Source organism: Misgurnus anguillicaudatus, chromosome 6 (assembly GCF_027580225.2).
Source record: "Misgurnus anguillicaudatus chromosome 6, ASM2758022v2, whole genome shotgun sequence".
Taxonomy (NCBI): Eukaryota; Metazoa; Chordata; class Actinopteri; order Cypriniformes; family Cobitidae; genus Misgurnus; species Misgurnus anguillicaudatus.
In genome coordinates, this window is record NC_073342.2 from 8,113,008 (window position 1) to 8,131,562 (window position 18,555).

Sequence of the window (18,555 nt, forward strand, 5' to 3'; positions counted from 1 at the left end):
ATTGAATAATGATGTAGTAGTCTGTACGAGCAGAAGTTTCCTGTCGTCTTCTTTGCATTGTGTTGTCATGCTTCAGTGATGTGTGAGTGTTTATAATGCTGTGAGTTTAACACTTCATGACTGAGATCAGAACAGAACAGAATCTTCATCATCACACAAACCAAAAGAACAACAATGACTTTCATCATCATCTTCATCTGGACACTCACAGTCTTTACTCAAGGTTTGTGTTGTAACATTTTTATCATGATCATTAATTCATTGAAGAGTGAAATATTGATTTGTTTCAGTGTTGTCTTATATTTCATTCTTGTTGTTTCTTTCAGTGTGTAGAGGACAGTACACTCTTACTCAGAGTCCATCAATAACAGTTCAACCAGGACAACAAGTTCAAATAAACTGTAAAGTCAGCAGTGCAGTGCATGGTGGGAATTACTTATTTTGGTACTTACAGAAACCTGGAGAAGCTCCTAAACTCATCATAACATATGCAACAAGCCTTTACACAGGAACTCCATCAAGATTCAGTGGCAGCGGATCAAACACAGATTTCACTTTGACCATCAGTGCAGTTCAGACTGAAGATTCAGGAGATTATTACTGTCAGAGTTTACACAATCCTAGTAGTAGCTGGGTGTTGACACAGTGATAAAGAGTGATACAAAAACCTCTTTCAGTCAGACTTACAGTGACTGAACTCATACACCTGACAGATACTGCAGATTATGATGGTGATAGTTTATTATACTTACAGATGATTTATTTGTACTATAGTATTTAAATAACAACATTATAGATAATTAAACATTAATAAGTATAAAATAACAATCATATTTATAGTTATAAATCGTTTCATTCATTTATTGTATATCTATCAATTTCTGCTGTGTTAAAACAGCTTCAACATGGATTAATTTTATTATTATTGTACTACAGTTTAATATTACAATATTTTAATTGATGATAATCACTCATATAGAGAAACGTCAGTAAGTATCATTGACCACATTTGCTTAAACCCTCATAATGTGATTATAATGGGATTTTTGGAAATATTGTGATTATACTTCATGTGTAAGATTAAAAATGTAGGAATTTATTACTCGGTCAAAACCCCCATTTCCGTCCTGTATCATCTGCATTCCTGTGCTCACTGATCAAAGACAGCTTCAGATGATCATACAACACAATAACACACAACACTGATCAGAGGAGACACACAAAATTCGTCAGTTCTTATGATGATAAATGCAGACAATTTTAATAACCATTCATCCAAACTGCTTTTGATGCCACACGGAGTGCAGGAGTTTAAAATTATTTTACCATATGATCAGATTTTAGGTTTAATATCAAACTCATTTATTCTTTATTTGCTTCAAAGCCCCCAATAAATAATGAAGCTGTTAAGAGCACAACATAGACAGACTCCTTAACTTCAAATGAGAATATAAGAGAGGAAATTATTTTTCTTTGTTCTTGTAATTCAGTAGAAAGCAGCACGACAGCAGATCTGATGATCTTTGAATAATTATGACCCAACAGGTGATGTTTGCAATGACAACATTTCTTCAGTGAGTTCAGTGTTCATACCAATGACGAGAACAAAACTTCATCCTTTATGAATTGTCCAGCACAATCCATTAGGAAACGATTCAATGTTTATGAGAATTATAAAATGGTATGCAAATAACTTCATAACTGACTAATGCCTTCATTTAAGAGAAGTGAAACTGGTTTGTTTCAGTTCAGATGATTTAACAATCAAACAGTGACACTGGGAGTGTGAAGTGAAAATCACATTTACATTGTCAAGCAAAAATCCACCGCAACGCCCATATTTATGAAAACAGCCTTTGAGAGTCTTTGAAAATTGTAAAAAGTAGGAAAGTTGTCAATTGAAGCAGGGCGTTCATGCCAGGTGCAAATATGACTTATTTTCAATTTGATCTTATTGTAACTTGATGCGTTGGAGGATGAAGGAAACATACGACGGATGAATATAATCAACAAATAAACTTTAATTATAAACCAATAAACAGTAAATCCAAACACACACGTAACATTTGACAACGGACAACAATGTGGAGAACAGACAGAGTATATATAGACATGATAATGATGACTGATGGGAGGTGAGGACAAACACAAACACAGTACAGGTGAGGGAGTGAAGAGGATGATGGGAAAAGAAGTCCAAATAGATAATAAACAAAGAAACATGGAGAAACATGCAGGCAGACAGACTGCGACTGTAACTGTCAAGAGGTGACTGAGAACGAACCCAAGTGCAGACAGATTGGAAAAACAATGACAACTTTATTATAACAAAACAGAAAAACAAATAAAAAAACACATAAAACAAGATATCAAACACGCTCACTGACCGCTGTGCTGACAATCATGCAGGCATTCGTTTAGTCTGTGCATCTTGGAACAAGGCCCTGAATGAGCTGAATTGCAACCTTCATCCTCTGGAAACAATCACTTCAAAGACAAAGAGTGCTCTGAAGGAGATTGAGAAATGAATGGGGATTACTGGGAAAATTAAGGAGAAGACTGCATTTGGGCCAACATTGTGGTTCAAATAAATAAGATAAGGTACATGGATGGCAAGGGTGACCCTCGTGGCTTTAAGGTCTTTCTGGATCACGACAATCTCCCTCTCGGCCTCATCGCATGCTACAGAGGTAATAGACTGCACATTCTTTTCCATTTATGTGGAATATTGTCAAGTCATCATGCCACACTAAAGTCATATCTCTGTGGAGGAACAACATGTGGAGGCCTGCATGCTAGCATACTTAAAGACTTCAACTCTACAGCTGGACAGGTTGAATGCAAGTTCTGGGTTTGCTTGGTACATTTCTGACTGGACCCTGGATGACCAAATTCTACACTGGTGCAGATGACCAAACTGATTACATTAAATGTATTGAAATGATCAAAGACACTGTGCAGAACCTGAAAGATCATCTACGCTCACCTGCTGAATTACTGACTTGCACAACAGACCTCTTTGGAAATCAGTTGAATGCTTCAGACAAAATCCTTGAGAAATTGCAACAACCACCAAAAGAAACAGTCATGCTCACTCAAATGATGGAAAGCTGTCTGAGAACAATAATTTAAGTACTTAAAAGACAGTATCAACAATACTTTGTTGATATATGGACAGTGACAGAGAAAGTAAAACAAGAGACAAGGCAAGATCACATAACATGGATGCTGAAGAGCTGATGGGGATGTTTAGTGCGCTGAAGAAGAAACTTCAAATGCCACCATCTGCTACTTGTCCTGTAAAATGTGAGAACGGCAAAACAACACTGTGGACTATTTGGACAGTTTAGAGAAGGAAAAACAAGAGCTAGTCAGTGGCGGAGCCAGAGGGGTGTCCAGGGTGGCACTGGACACCCTTGACAGGTCACTGGCCACCCCGTGTGCCACCCCAAATTTAATGCGCTACTTTCACTTAATCGCTATGTTTATTTTTGACGTGCGGCAGCGCAGCACATTTTTAAAAACATTATGAATATTAATCCCTGCGGTCGTGGCGCAAACTCTTTATTTTTCAATCACTGCGCAAAGAGACTTGGATTACTCTGCTGATTTTGGACATACAGATATGATTTATACATCATTTAAAACGTTAAAGTGTCATTTTTTTGTATGTCTATAAAAACTGAATGTTGTGCTTTTCACAAAATTAAGAAAATATACATACTGCGCGTTCTGTTATCTCTCCATGATGTCTTTTCAAAAACGCGTCAGAAAAAATACTGTAACTTAACGAATACTTTTCATACCATCAGAAGATAAATGTCATGTCTACATAATGCTTGGAATCTCTTTAAAATGATGTAAGTGAAGTCGTACATTGCTAATACTACATGATTTGACCGTATATGCTGGAAGTGTGGTAATTTATAAAGAAGCAAGGAGAGCTACAGGAGGAATTGAATGAATGTCAAGCCACAAAAGAATGGAAGAGAAGTGAACAAGAATGAAAAGTGTTAGAGAAAAACTTTGAAGAATTAAGTGTAGACAAGATCGAGGAAGCATTTCTAGAACTCCCCCCCCCCCCAAAAAAATGAGCTTGATCAAGGAGTTGTTGTGTGGTAGAGCAACCCATCCTCACCCCATGTCGTCAATATTTGACGACACTTGACCATTCGTCAATATGTGACGGGGAGGGTATACCTTTCGCATCATTTTTTGACGAACTGGGGACTTCAATACTATTACGTCCGTTGCATTCTCTTTCCTATTTTCTTACCATTTTCGCGTTGGTTTAGGGTTAGATTTACATAATGACATCCCTACCCAAACCTAACTCTCACCCCACCGCCCGGTGACAACTGTCGTACCTAACTCTAACCCCAACGCCAGGTGACAACTGTTTAATTTCGCGTACACTGTTTAATTTTGTGTAATCTAACCCTAAACCGACGCGAAAATGGTAAGAAAATAGTAAAGAGAATGCAACGGACGTAATAGTATTGAAGTCCCCAGTTCGTCAAAAAATGACGCGAAAGGTATACCCTCCCCGTCACATATTGACGAATGGTCAAGTGTCGTCAAATATTGACGACATGGGGTGAGGATGTGTTGGGTAGAGGGGTGGGACATTTATATGTCATGCGTGGGATTTGGGTGCCGGCAGGGTAATTTGTTAATGGGAAAACTCAAACTTTCCATGCTAAAAAAAAGAAATAGACTGTTGGGCCATGAGTGGAGAGGGGTATGAATTTGATGTACATGACACTGATGTGTCCATCTCTGCGATAGCAACAGATGTCATCTTGGATGACTTGGTTGTAGAATAGCCTGTTATCAACTCCAGTATATTTGTCATACCAATCGTTTATTGTTATGAAAAAATAAGTATAAATGTATATTTGCATTTTAATGGTGTATAAACAGAGATGTATAAAGTACTAGGGACCCAGACTTGAGTAAAAGTACAAGTGCTCTATCAAAAAAGTGACTTGAGTAGAAGTTGAAGTGCTCTTTAGGCACAGCACTTAAGTGGAAGTACTAAAGTATTAAACATGTTTTGTACTTAAGTATTGCAAGTAGTTTATTTTAAAATATACTACTCAAGTACTGAAAGTAAAAGTACAAGTATTGTGTAATATAGTTATTAAAGAAAACAGTCAAAAGTTTGAATATAATATTGTTTATATTATTTCAAATGTTTAAGCTAAATGACACTCACAATTCCTTTGGCTGTAGCAGGAGTACAAGGACATTAATGTTCAGATAATTCAGATTCATTTAACTGATCTGGTGATAGAGAATTCAGAATTAATGAAATATTAGTCTATATAATGGTAATAGGTAAAGGTAAAAGGTGTTTCAATGTATTTAGGTTTCCTTCTTTCGCGCACACTCGCCCTTTCTCGCGCATTCTCTCTCTCTCTCTTTCTCTCTCTCTCTCTCTCTCTCTCTCTCTCACGCACTTTGGTTCTCTCTTCGCTTCACATTTGTCCACAACGCCGGCTCATATTTGTGAGTAAGAGGGAGGGAGGGGTCCGCCCTTCACTATCTCCGATTGGTTTAGACCACCGTGTGTGTGTTTTATGTGTATCACCGCTCCGGCAGTGACAATGTGGGTTTGGAATGATTCGTAACATTTGAGTGTAACGAGTAACTATGCAGCACATAAAAAATGTATCGGAGTAAAAGTATTAAACTCATCGAAAATATGTACTGAAGTAAAAGTGGAAGTAGGAGAAAAAAATAATACTTCAGTAAAGTACAGATACTGTCTTTTAGTACTTAAGTATAGTAGTGAAGTAGTTCTACTTCGTTACTATACATCTCTGTGTATAAATATGAATTCATAAAGTTGTCTTTGCTTGTATTGTGGGAATTTTTATGAATATGAAAGAACGCTTATTAATTAGTTATTTTTAATTGTTTTCGGTCTGATGTCCATTCCGATAAAAACAGTAAATTTTCATGATTTCATTTGAAAGAAATATTAAAATTGTACCATCTGTTAAAATTTCATTGCAAATATCTGATGAAATGAGAAAGTTACAAGAAAAAACATGTGAATAAATAGCTTCCATTGACATCTATATATAAATTTTTCTTTTCATTTCTAATATTAAAATTATCATAACTTTCTCAATCCTCAACAGATTTTTACAATCCATATATCTTTGTAAAGGGAAATTTCTGCTTTGTCTAGTCAAATTTTAAGCTTTGGGGTTTGAAAATTTTGTCATCATACCTATTCACAGCATTCCCACAGCTGCTCTGTTGCTCATGACGGTCAGGATTTCTCGTTTCTCAAACTGAGGGCTGCATTCTCGCATTTGCAGGCTGCATACGTCATAAAAACTGTCTTATTTCAGAAAATTATCAACTATAAAGTTTACTATTATACTTAATTATTAGTAAATTGTTGTAATATGCGTATGACCTCAGAATGCAATGCCCAGTTAACTGAAATAAACCAGGCTTGGTGACGTATGCAGCCATATGCAGAGGATGCAGTTTGGATTTTGGGACAGAGAAAACGGTTTTGAGGGTTCACACTACACAGTTCTCACACTACATTTTTTGGGAAGTAACAGTACTTGAACTTAAGTATGATTTTTCAGTACTCTTTCCACCCCTGGTGGCCAGTCAGCCAGAAAATGGCAAAAAGAAGAAAAGTTGGGTGCAAATTTGAATTTTCTGACCCTAAAGAAAAGAAGATTTAATCTTAAATTCATCCGTTTTGGCTCATTCAATTAAAGCTCCACTGTGTAGTTTTTTGAGTTAATTCTTAGCAAAAAGCCATCTGTTCTTTCAAAAGTATGTGCTCATTCATGTGTAATTACTACCACAGACTAATCAAAGTATTCTCATAAGTGTAGAATCTGCTATTTAAAATACATACGGGCGAGTCGCTCTCGACTGGCTGAATCGATGTTGTGCCTCCATCTTTGAAATACATTAGCGGATGAGGGACATTCCTGAAATTCAAGCTCCGCATTTCCCACTTTCAGACTACACTCACGCTGGCAATTATTCTTAGTTAATTGTAAATTGATGTAATATGTTTATTACTTGTGAATGTAATGCTAAGCATGGTTATGCATAACACTTGTTAGTGTAAACGAGCATTTGGTTTAATGTGTTTGAACAGTCACATGCTGTCTCTCCGCCCATTTATGTAATCTGAGGTAGGCTACTGAGATAAATGTTTTACATCTTTTCTGACCACACAGTGTACAGCGCTATTTTTAGCCTTTCATTGATAAAACTAACACGGCTGATCTGCACTTCTTTCGTAGTTTCATTTAACAAGCATGTGAAAGTTCCCCTCAGTAATCTGGAGAGAAGCGGTCGAAAGTGGACAAAAGAGACGGATTTAAATACCAAGTGTAAACGTGATGTGTCTCTCTCGTCCACTTGTGATCCGATCGACGAAAACACATCTTAATACCAAGTGTAACAGCCCCTGGGATATTTTTCCTTGTGTTGATGTGTGTGTAAGCCACATTTATTGTTGCTTTATGTATGTTATTTAAAGTGGACATATCATGAAAATCTGACTTTTTCCACATTCAACATAAATCTGTGTGCTATGACGGATCACAGGCAAAGTACATTGCAAATTGTTCATTATTTTTCATAGCTTTTGCTTTGTACTGGAAGCCATGTTAACCTTGGCATAGCACGGCCACCGTACGAGTTAAAACGTGCTCCGAATGGGGGGGCTAGAAAGTAATATTCAGTTCCCAGATAGCACACGTACGTCGCGGAGATGTCTGCTAAATATCGCTTCATCTTCTGTAGATCGGCCGCGAACATTGAAAAGTAAGACGTCTGCAATATCTCTGCAAGACGTCTTGGCGATGTCTTGAAACATTCGAAATTTTTACGAGCTGCATACATCATCTGGAGATCTTGAATCCGAGCAAACGCAGACGAATCAGCTGACCGAAATGCTCAACTCATTTCATTGTTTACACTAATTTCTTGTTTAATTGTATTGAACACAAACAAAAAGATTGAAGAAAACCCCCTCAGCTGCATATAATTAGCCACTTTTTTAAGAGTTTTGCATTTAATTTGCATTCATAAAATATAATTATTATATACCCTACCTCATATCACGTGTAATATAACATGAAATCATACCCTTATTTGCGTTTAGTCCAGTTTCACTTGCATATTTTGCAGTTCTGACGAGACGCCTGCATTTAAATTGCGTTCATGTTTTAAGTACAGAATAAGACACATAAAGGTACTCAAAGTACCTTGTACACAGAAATAATCTTACTGGCAACATTTTAACAAATACACTGTAACCAATAATGGACAGCAGTCTCTGCACCGTTCTTTAACATAAATCTATATAGATGAAGAAACCTTATACAATGTTAAACCACTTAACTGTCACTGTTCCTGTAGAGGAACACCTAGGTTTACTTCAATATTTTGGATGTAAATGTTTATTGAATCATGACAAACTATATATTTTTGGAAAGGTCTAAGCCTCTAGAATACATATTTCAGCAGTGTTTTATAAAATAAATTATGCAGGGAGAGTAATTGATTACTTTATGAAGAGAGTGTGCTTCAAAACATTTATGTCCTGCTAAATGACATTGTCCCACTGGTGGGATGCCTACAATTACTTCAGTGTTTTGCATATGAATTCTTATCCAATCCAAACTGTATATCAATGGAAAGCTCTAAGAGTGTAGTTTTCATTTGTCATCATCATTTTGGGAAAATATTGACATAGTGTGAGTCATTTTCTAAAAGGTCACGGGCCCTCAAGCGGGCCCACATTGTTTTTACGTATTTATAACACTAATACCCTATCCTAAACCTAAAAATCTTGACAAACTATATATCTTTGGAAAGCTCTAAGAGTGTAGTTTTCATTTTTCATCACAATTTTTGGAAAATTATGACATAGGTTGAGTCAGTTTCTAAAACGTCACGGGCCACAGGTGGACCCAATATGTTTTTACATATTTATAGCAGTAATACCCTGTTCTAAACCTAAAAAATCTTGTCAAACTATATATCTTTGGAAAGCTCTTAGAGTGTAGTTTTCATATTTCATCAAAATTTTGGGAAAGAAATGACGTAGTGAGAGTACATTTCTAAAAGGTCACAGGCCAACATGTAGGCCCAATTTGTTTAACATATGTCTAACACTAAACCCCCACCCTAAACCCCAAAAATCTTGATAAACTATATATCACTGGAAAGCTCTCAGAATGTAGTTTTTATATTTCAAGGTCATCTGATGTTAGAAATAATGTAGTGACAGTTTTTAGTTACATGACCCCACCTCCCATAGGAATGCATATTAATTTTATATATTCATAATTCTAATATCATATTATAAATCTTCAAACATGTTGACAAACTATATATCATTGGAAGCTCCAAGAATTTAGTTTTCATATTTCAAAACGTTTTAGCAGTTATAATAATGCAGTGACAGTATTTTATCAATTTGTGACAAGAGAATGCAGCAAACCGTTGACCTCTAGTGGCCGTTGTTGGTAAAACCACTAAAAGTGTTACACAAACCTCATTTTTTTTGTGATTTTAACTTAAAATTTGGATCACGACTGCTTGAGACATATGGCCTCATGTTACATTATTACTTTTGTGAAACATTTTCATTTTTATAATTTTATTAATCAAATTAATATGTTATTGCATTATTTTTAATTATTATAATAAATTTAAACTGCTATAACAATTTTTCTGTTAAATATTTTCACCTCCAGAAACATCAGTGAAAAACCTTACATTGTCTTCTTTAAAACAAGACCAAGATTAGTCTTTTAGACCAAAAAATGCCAAAGTTATATTTATTTGAACCTGCACATCAACTTTTCACCCCCCACTCTAAAGGGTGGAGTGACAGGTAAGTGGTTTTAAAAGACCAGATATTCTTCATGGCTTCATTGCCTGATCAGAAATTATTTATTTATTGTTTAAGTTTGCCAGGTGATAACTGGAATAAACAAATGAGAAAATGTGACCCTCAAAAACTACCACTTACCACACTGGGTAAGAACCTTCTCCACATAACAGGATGTCGGAGGCAATGGCTGAAAGAAACCATCTGTAATTGAGTCCCTGTTGTGGAAGACTTGAGCCTTGTGGATGCTGATGTCACAACGGGCACAGAGGAAGGGGTGTGGTCGACACTCACAACAGTGGATCATGGCTGGACTGAGGTAACATTTCTGGCAGACTGGACTTGCCACATGCTGCTTAGCCACCATTTTATCCACCAACCGGGGTCTCACTTTCTCCCACCACCCTGAGACAAGACTTTTTCTTACTGACCAATCACTGGAGGCTTGCAGTGGTTTTTCTTGGTCATCAAAACCTTCACCCAGTGAGCGCTGTAGCACTTGTAGGAAATTCTCTGTTAAAACAATGAACAGTATTTAAAAAGAACAGGTTATTAAACAAAAGAGAATATCGCTGAACAACATTCATTCTGAAGTTTGTAATATCGTATTACATACAAATATGAAATGTGTATTACATTCCTATTATTAATGAACGTACTGTTTTACAGTGCAGGGACAATATAGGACATACCAGCGTTTATGTGAGAAAAGTCATCAGTCATTTCCACACTGGTTTCCGGAGCACTGGAAAGGGAAACATCAGTCTTTCCAGTTTGTCTGTGGCTAAGACCAGCTGTAGCAAAAAAAAAAACATCTTAAGAATTTAAAACATACATGGCTGCCTTTCAAACATAATGACACAAAGTTTTAGCATATTGTTTTTGCTTATAGTATGTATAGTAAGTATGTAGAATTTTATCCATATTTACATATATTTTCTAATTCACACCCATGACTTAGTGACATGTTTATATATCATTTCAAAAGGTAAACATAGATCTAGAGAGATCTTAATTAACATGAATGAAAAGAAGGTCTTACCTGCTTGCTTTCTGGAGAATCTTGGCCTCCCATAAACAATGTTCCCTTCACTGTCCCTCTTAAAGGCGGAGTCCACGATGTTTGAAAAACGCGTTGGAAAAGGAGACGGGCCGACTACCAAAACACACTTATAGCCAATAAAATCAAATCAAATGCCGGTTTGCGTATGTGTGGGGCGGGTCTATCAACAGAAGGTCCAGATTCTATTGGGGTAGGGGCGTGTTTGTTTAGGTGATTTCAAATATCAACATTGGCTTTCAAACATCATGGCCTCCGCCTTTAATCCACTTCACAGTTGGAGGCTGGATGGATGATGCCTCTTGTTGCATGCTGGTGACCTCATGCAGCCTTTGGAGTTCATCCATGTCTTCTGCCTGGTTGACAAGACAGTTGATCTCGTCCAAAAGTTGGTTCCGCTTAGGATCTGACATGGAGCACAGAACAAATAAAAGTGCACATGGACAAACACACCACTAAGAGAAGAGAGGGGAGAATAGATAGGGAGAGAGAACAATACAAAAACGAAAACAGGGAAAATGACAATACAAACGTGGCTCTTAAAAGTGCCTTATGTAGTCAGCTACTAATTATTAGATGAAACATTGAATTTAAGAACCTGTTGAAAAAGAGAAAGATAAATCGGTACAGAATTGATAACTAAACTACACTACACATAAACAAACACACATAGAGTATAGATTTTGTTTACATGTTGTCATCAATAATGCCTCAAGCCATGGATATGTATAGCACCATGCGCACATATAATAAGGTTATATTATGTCCATCTCAATGTCACAACATCACAGTGCGCTAAAATATTACCCAACAACAACAGCAACAACTTTATGATATGAGCTGATTGTTTTTGATAAAGTAAGACCTAATATATCTAATTCTAGATTGAGTCCAATACTTACGTATGAAAGTAGAAAATCGCAAAGGTGCTTGGAATCGAGGCGCGCAATGAGGTGTCACAGCTGAAGTAGCTGATTGGCCAACGTGAAGTAGGGTAAGAGGCAGGAACAATTATTATTATTATTACGGTTGTTGTTGTTACTATAATAATAATAATAATAATTATTATTATTATTATTTATCATAAAGCATTATTACAAATATACTGGGCAAATAGTTTTTTTATCAAATTAAATTTGATTGGCAGCCACTGCGTTATTGGTCGGTCTATTTTCATGCGTATAATATAATAATAATAATAATAAAAATAATAATAATAATGATTAAATTATTAATATTATTATTAGTTTCTGATTGGACGTTTGGATCTGTTGGAGGCGGAGGATGTACGAACAGAAATGAAATCTAAACTGTAGAAAATATAATTCGATATCATTAAACTTCGTTAGTTGTTACGGTTATATCAAAGCATTATTAAAAAATATACTGGGCAAATCGTATTTTATCAAACAAAATTCCGATATGCAGCCACTGCGTGCGTCAAAATCCGACGTTAAGGGTAGGTCTGACCCAAGTAAAACTGTCTATCTGTAGCCTAAAACCTGGTGTGTTTTCCGCAAGGAAATACACAAATCTAGCCAAGTTATTATCATTATTATTATTAATGTTACGAAATTTCCACCACAGACGGCAGATTCGTTGGTTGACCCCCGGCCGCGTCAAAATCCGAAGATGAGGGATTTGCATTGAAGTGGTCGGCCCTCTACGTTGAAAAGTGACGCAAAGGGGGTACCTTTTGCCTCGGAACTCGACGCCAGGGGGCAATGACCAAACGTCGATATGTAACGATGTGGGGTGAGACTGTGTTGTTCCATCACATTCAGACCTGTGTAACATCACACTTTCAGATCTCACACATCTCTACTGAACTCCTCTATCACAGATCAAACATATTTAGATCAATGACAATCAGTCCTATCTCATGCCTACTGAAGATCATACAGGTTATCATAGACGAGCGTTTGAGTAACATCAACCACCACTGGATTTCAGTATTACTGTTAATGTCACAGATATTTTGATACAGAATCAAATCCTGGACATCCATTGTCTTATCTACATTCACTTATGTAATGTTTTCTTCTGACGTCTGATGTTTGTCCACGAGCTCCACCTTGTGGTTCCAATACAATAACACACAAAATTATTTCATTGCTCTTCAGTTAAGCAGATCTTTCAAATAACACCTGACTAAAACTGTTTATTTTCATATCTACTGACATCTACTCTACATCTGTTAAAAAATGCTTAGAAATATTTTGGTAACGCTTTATATTACAACACGCAATGTACCGCGCAATTAAACAGAATTTACAGCATACCTGTAACAGCAGAGTACCTCTACAGTACATACTTTTAGGTGTAAGGTAACAATATGTTACGTTTGTAGTAATAAGGGGAAAAGAATATGGAAAATGATCAATTATTTATACTATAAGTATTTACAGGGTACCTACACTGTAAAAAGAATCCTGTGAAAAATACAGTAACTTGCTGGCAGCAATTAGCTAGTAAGTTGCTGTATTTCATTTCACAGTATTCTTACTGTAAATGTAATTGCAGTAAAATTAAAATTACTGTAAACTCTTTTAAAGTAATAATCACAGTACTGTATTTCATAACTACTACTGGATTACTGCATTTATTTTGTGTACTGAAAAAAGGAGGCACTGTTTGTCACAAAAATGCCATTTATTTTATCACTTTAAATTACAAAAATTCATAAATTAAAAATAGCATAGCATACATTTTTTTGTGTTACATTTTTTCTGTGAACATCTCAAAACTTTTTTGAACATATACATTTTTTTTTAAATATGTTAACATTTTTCTGTGAATGTTTCATTTAATTTCAACACTTTTCTGAACATACAAAAACACTTTTTTTCTGAACACACAAAACAATCAATATTTATTAAAAAGTTTCTGGTAAATTACAAATGCATAAAAGTTAAATGATTTACATTTACAGCAGGATTTCAAACCTGAATATTGTTTTTCTCCAAGACCTTTTTTTCAGAAATATTATTCTTTTAAATCTGGACATGAACTAGTTGACTTCCTGGCCTGGACTCTACCCTGTAATGAAAGAATTTGACTATTAATGTAAAAGCAAGACAGATGGGTTGATGACATATACATAAAAGTTTACTTCGCAGTGTTTTACTTTTAAATAAACAATTTAAATTTGTTTATATGCTCTGTTGGTGGTTTGTGGAGTAAAATCTAATATTTAATATTTAATAACTGTCTACATTAATACTATTATAAAATTATACATGAATATCCCAAATTTCTGCCACAATACCATGTTTACAGTTAGTGATACAACAGTGAAATTTATGGTAAATATTTGTTAATTTGTGAATGGAAAAGTATTGTTTCACTCGACGCGCCAAACACATATTTTGAAATGACGAACCACACACATGATGGGCTACAAACATGTTGTGACAAACGCCCTCGAAAAAAGAAGTCACCGGCTGCCACTGTATTAGACTAGCTGTGCTGCTTTTCTACCTTTTGCATGGCGAGTTAAATTAAACGTTTGATATTTAACAATAGCACAACAGTTCATTTAAAAAAATGTTTAGCTCTACATCACATTCAAAATTTACTTCAGCTATTTCTGCCTCACAGAATGTAAACAATATTGTCCATCTCCAGTAGGCTGTCCCTATCAACGTCTTTGGGCCTCCACAAACCACCAGAATGCAGGATACAACATCACATTATTTCCAATTCTCTGATATCTGAGCCACCAACGTGTTTGGCTGCGTGCACGGCATAATTTTGATCACCCCTGTCAAAATCTCACTTCAAGGTTTTTTTGAAAAGCTGTCAGTTATGTTAACAAGGAGGTGCTGCTGACGATGGTTTACAATGGCGATCATCTACGAAAAAAAAGAGAAAATCATTTTTTTCTAAATTTCAATTCAATTCATTCTAAATTTATTTGATCAAAAATACATACCTGTATAAACCTTAGCATGATTTCTGTTGACCATAAGTGGTATTTGTGTGATCAGTGTTGTGTGTTATTACAGGTGTATGAGTTCAGTCACTGTGAGTCTGACTGAAAGAGGTTTTTGTATCACTCTTTATCACTGTGTCAACACATAACCATCATGATAACTCTGACAGTAATAATCTCCTGAATCTTCAGTCTGAACTCCACTGATGGTCAAAGTGAAATCTGTTCTTGATCCGCTGCCACTGAATCTTGATGGAGTGTTTGAGAATCTTTGACTTGCATATTGAATCAAGAGTTTAGGAGCTTCTCCAGGTTTCTGCAGGTACCAGGCCATACAAGTATATGAACCAGGACAATTGTTGCTCACTTGTGTATTTGTTTTGCAGTTTATAGTGACAGATTCACCAGTCTGAACAGTTTTAACAGCGGGAGTTTGAGTCACAGTTATCTGTCCACTGACACCTGTTAGAGTTAAACACACTGTAACATTAACTTTTCACATTACACTTTCAATAGTTTAGCATTTCTATTAAAAACTATACCTTGGATAAAAAGTGTCCAGATGAAGATGATGATGAAAGTCATTGTTGTTCTTTTGGTTTGTGTGATGATGAAGATTCTGTTCTGTTCTGATCTCAGTCATGCACTGTAAAAAGTGTTTCTGTGCCTTAGTAGAATTTAAAAAAATAAATTGAGTAAACTGTGTTAAAAAAATTTAATTCTTGTTTTTTTAATCAAAATATGAGTTAAAATAAAATAAAAATTGGAATAAATTGATTAATTCTAAATGAACACATTATTGAGTAAATTCAACTTAATTTTATTATCTATAATCGATTTAAATTTGTAAGAAAGAAATTAACTTATTAATTTTGTGTTAAAACTACATGAATTATTTTAGTAAACACAACTAACTAGGCAGTGGACTTGCAGTTCCCAGCATGCTTTGCATGGGACTGCATTTGGAGAGTGAAATTTGAATTGAAACTTTTTTTGTTTTGTTTTTAACTAAAAAGAAAGACTTGTTAGTGTTTAATGTTCATTTATCTTCGATATTTGGAAGAGTTTCTGTTTCTTCTTTGAGTTTTGTAGTTACCATTGTTCAGAAGACTGGTGCTTGTGCATAGACTGCATACTGAAGTATGTCGCGCTTTACAGCTGCCCAAAACGAAACTGAGTGGGTGCGTTGTTTGAATAAACGTTTCTAGCCCTCAGCTCACGGCATAAAAAACAACAACTAACCATAAATATGCTACCTGTACCAAGAAAAGAAGGTTTATCTAACTGAGTAATACTAGCACAATTAGTTAACTCAACTCAATTTTATTGCATTCATATTAAGTAATGTTAGTGTGTTCAATATACTTAAAAAAGGTTGAAAGTTGACTCAACCTAAAACTTCCCATGCAGTCACTTGCCTCACTTTTTATAAGTTAGATCTAGGTATTACTTTTTACAGTGTGAAGTGTTAAACTCACAGCACTATAAACACTCACACATCACTGAAGCATGACAACACAATGCAAAGAAGACGACAGGAAACTTCTGCTCATACAGACTACTACACTATCATTATTCAATGTGGACTTGCATGCCAAAATATTCGGAATAATAGAATCGTATATAAATAATAAATATAAAGTTTTGAATAAAAATAAAAACAAATGTTCAAAATATTCAAAATTAATTTATCTAAATTTGCAGGAATGTGTATGCAGGTTGAAGAGTTATAAAGTGTTCACACAACACAAGTAAATAAATGAAAACTAAAAGAATCCGAGTGAAAACTGCAGAAAATACACTGATGATAAACGAAAATTTTTACTAGTTTTGTGCTTGGCATTTAACTTTTTTTAAATGTTGTATATTCTGCTGTAGTTTGTGTTCAGTCAAGTGTGTAGAGGTTTTTGTACAGTCGCTCTATTAGTTTGTATCACTGTGGTGGACATTCGGCAGCGGCACCAGACTGGATGTTGGCAGTAAGTAAATAATCTAATAATAATTTTAATACAATAAATAACTGTTTCTAAATATATACATCAGGAATGAAACACAAGAAGTGATGCATGTTTAGCATATTTATTTGTATTAGTAAGATATAGAGCACCCTGTTTTTTTACTAATATTTGTTTGTGTTTAATCATTTGTACATATAGATACTTAAAAAAGTTTGTGGATATTACATTTATATAAACTCAACAGTCTTATTTTGTTTAGGCTCAGATTATGTTTTGTTAACAAAGTGAAGCTCCATTTTATTATTTGGTGTGAATTTGAAACTAACTGGGTTAGAAAAATATTTTTAGCATTTGGTAAACAGTAAGTTAGACTTTTCAAACTTCAAGCTTGTTTATTGTTTACAACAGATTTTTATTGGGCTGTTTGTTTAATGAGATTGATTTCATATTCACTAGAATTTAATTTAGACTAAAATTCAAGTTAGAAAGCGTTATCAGGTGCAAGACTTAATGTCACAAATGATTTTAAAGTGTATGCTAAACTTGTATTCTGTAAAAATAGATTATTTTAATATTATTTATAAATGTTATACATTTACACACAGTATTAAACTAAAACTGTCAAGAATTTAACTGACTGTCCTGTATACAATATTTCAAATTTCTTAATATTTTCTTTCACAATAATGAATATGGGTCAGTTTCCCAGACAGAGTTTAAGTTTTGTCCTGCGCTAAAATGTATGTTTGAGCTGTCTTAACTGAAAATGGTTTCACTGAAATATCTTAACATATCAGTGCCATTGTTTTGTCTCAATGTGCACACCAGTAATGTTTATTGTAAGGTTTGTTTGTTAAAACTAAAGTGTGTTTATATAATTAAGCCCTAATCCTTTATTTATATAAACCCTGTCCAGGAAACCGCCTCTAAATATTTTCATTTATATTTTCATTGAAGTAATTCAGTGATTCAAAGCCTTCAGATGAACATGACAAAAGTGATATTAGCCATTTAATGCTGCTATATGATTAAAAAACTCTTCAGGATACCTAAACTTTCTTCATTTATTATGATCTTTAATGTTTAACACAGAGAGAGTGAAGTTATTTTATCTTTCTTGTGTGAGTTAATGATTATTGATGTGATTGTCAGGTAACAGTCCCCCTAAAGTGATCGTCCTGCCGCCGTCCAGTGAAGAGATTTCCACAAAGCAAGCAGCAACACTGATGTGTGTGGCCAACAAGGGCTTCCCCTCAGACTGGAGTCTGAACTGGAAGGTGGACGGGATCAGCAGCAGGTCTCAGTACAGCAGTGTTGCTCTCTTGGAGAAGGACGGTCTGTACAGCTGGAGCAGCAGTCTGACTCTCTCTGAGCAGGAGTGGAGCTCAGTGATCTCAGTCAGCTGTGAGCTCACACAGAAAGACCAGCGTGATAAAGTCACTGGAGAATTGAGGAGAGATCAGTGTTCACAGTAGATCCACTCACTCTCTCCTCTGTCTCACATCAAGACTAACAGACTAACTGTGTTTCTCTCTCTCATCTCACATCTCTTTTCACAAACGACACAAGTCTATGTCTGCTTTATTCTGTAACTCATGATTGTGTGACAATTCATCAAATAAAATCAGATTGTATATTTATGTCTTTGACTCATTTTGTCTGTTTTGAATATGAAAGCTCACATTTTATAAATAAACCTGACTCAATG

The 18,555-nt window shown here is 35.2% G+C and overlaps 1 protein-coding gene, 1 long non-coding RNA gene and 1 gene segment (V, D, J or C); 1 reads left to right on the forward strand and 2 right to left on the reverse strand.

Annotated features, from left to right (window-relative positions):
• The window catches only part of LOC129433513 (immunoglobulin kappa light chain-like), a 65,686-nt gene that overhangs the window by 15,424 nt on the left and 31,707 nt on the right, over positions 1-18,555 (reverse strand). The window lies entirely within an intron of this gene.
• Positions 175-18,323, forward strand: LOC129433498 (Ig kappa chain V-III region MOPC 63-like). The segment is given in 5 exon segments: positions 175-223; positions 327-634; positions 1,922-1,929; positions 16,837-16,868; positions 18,000-18,323. Coding segments are annotated over 5 exon segments (720 nt in total).
• LOC141364275 (uncharacterized) lies at positions 9,946-11,217 on the reverse strand. The gene is made up of 3 exons (XR_012369957.1): positions 10,938-11,217; positions 10,588-10,689; positions 9,946-10,408 (listed from the first exon to the last, which is right to left on the reverse strand). It is a non-coding gene; the product is annotated as an uncharacterized lncRNA (long non-coding RNA).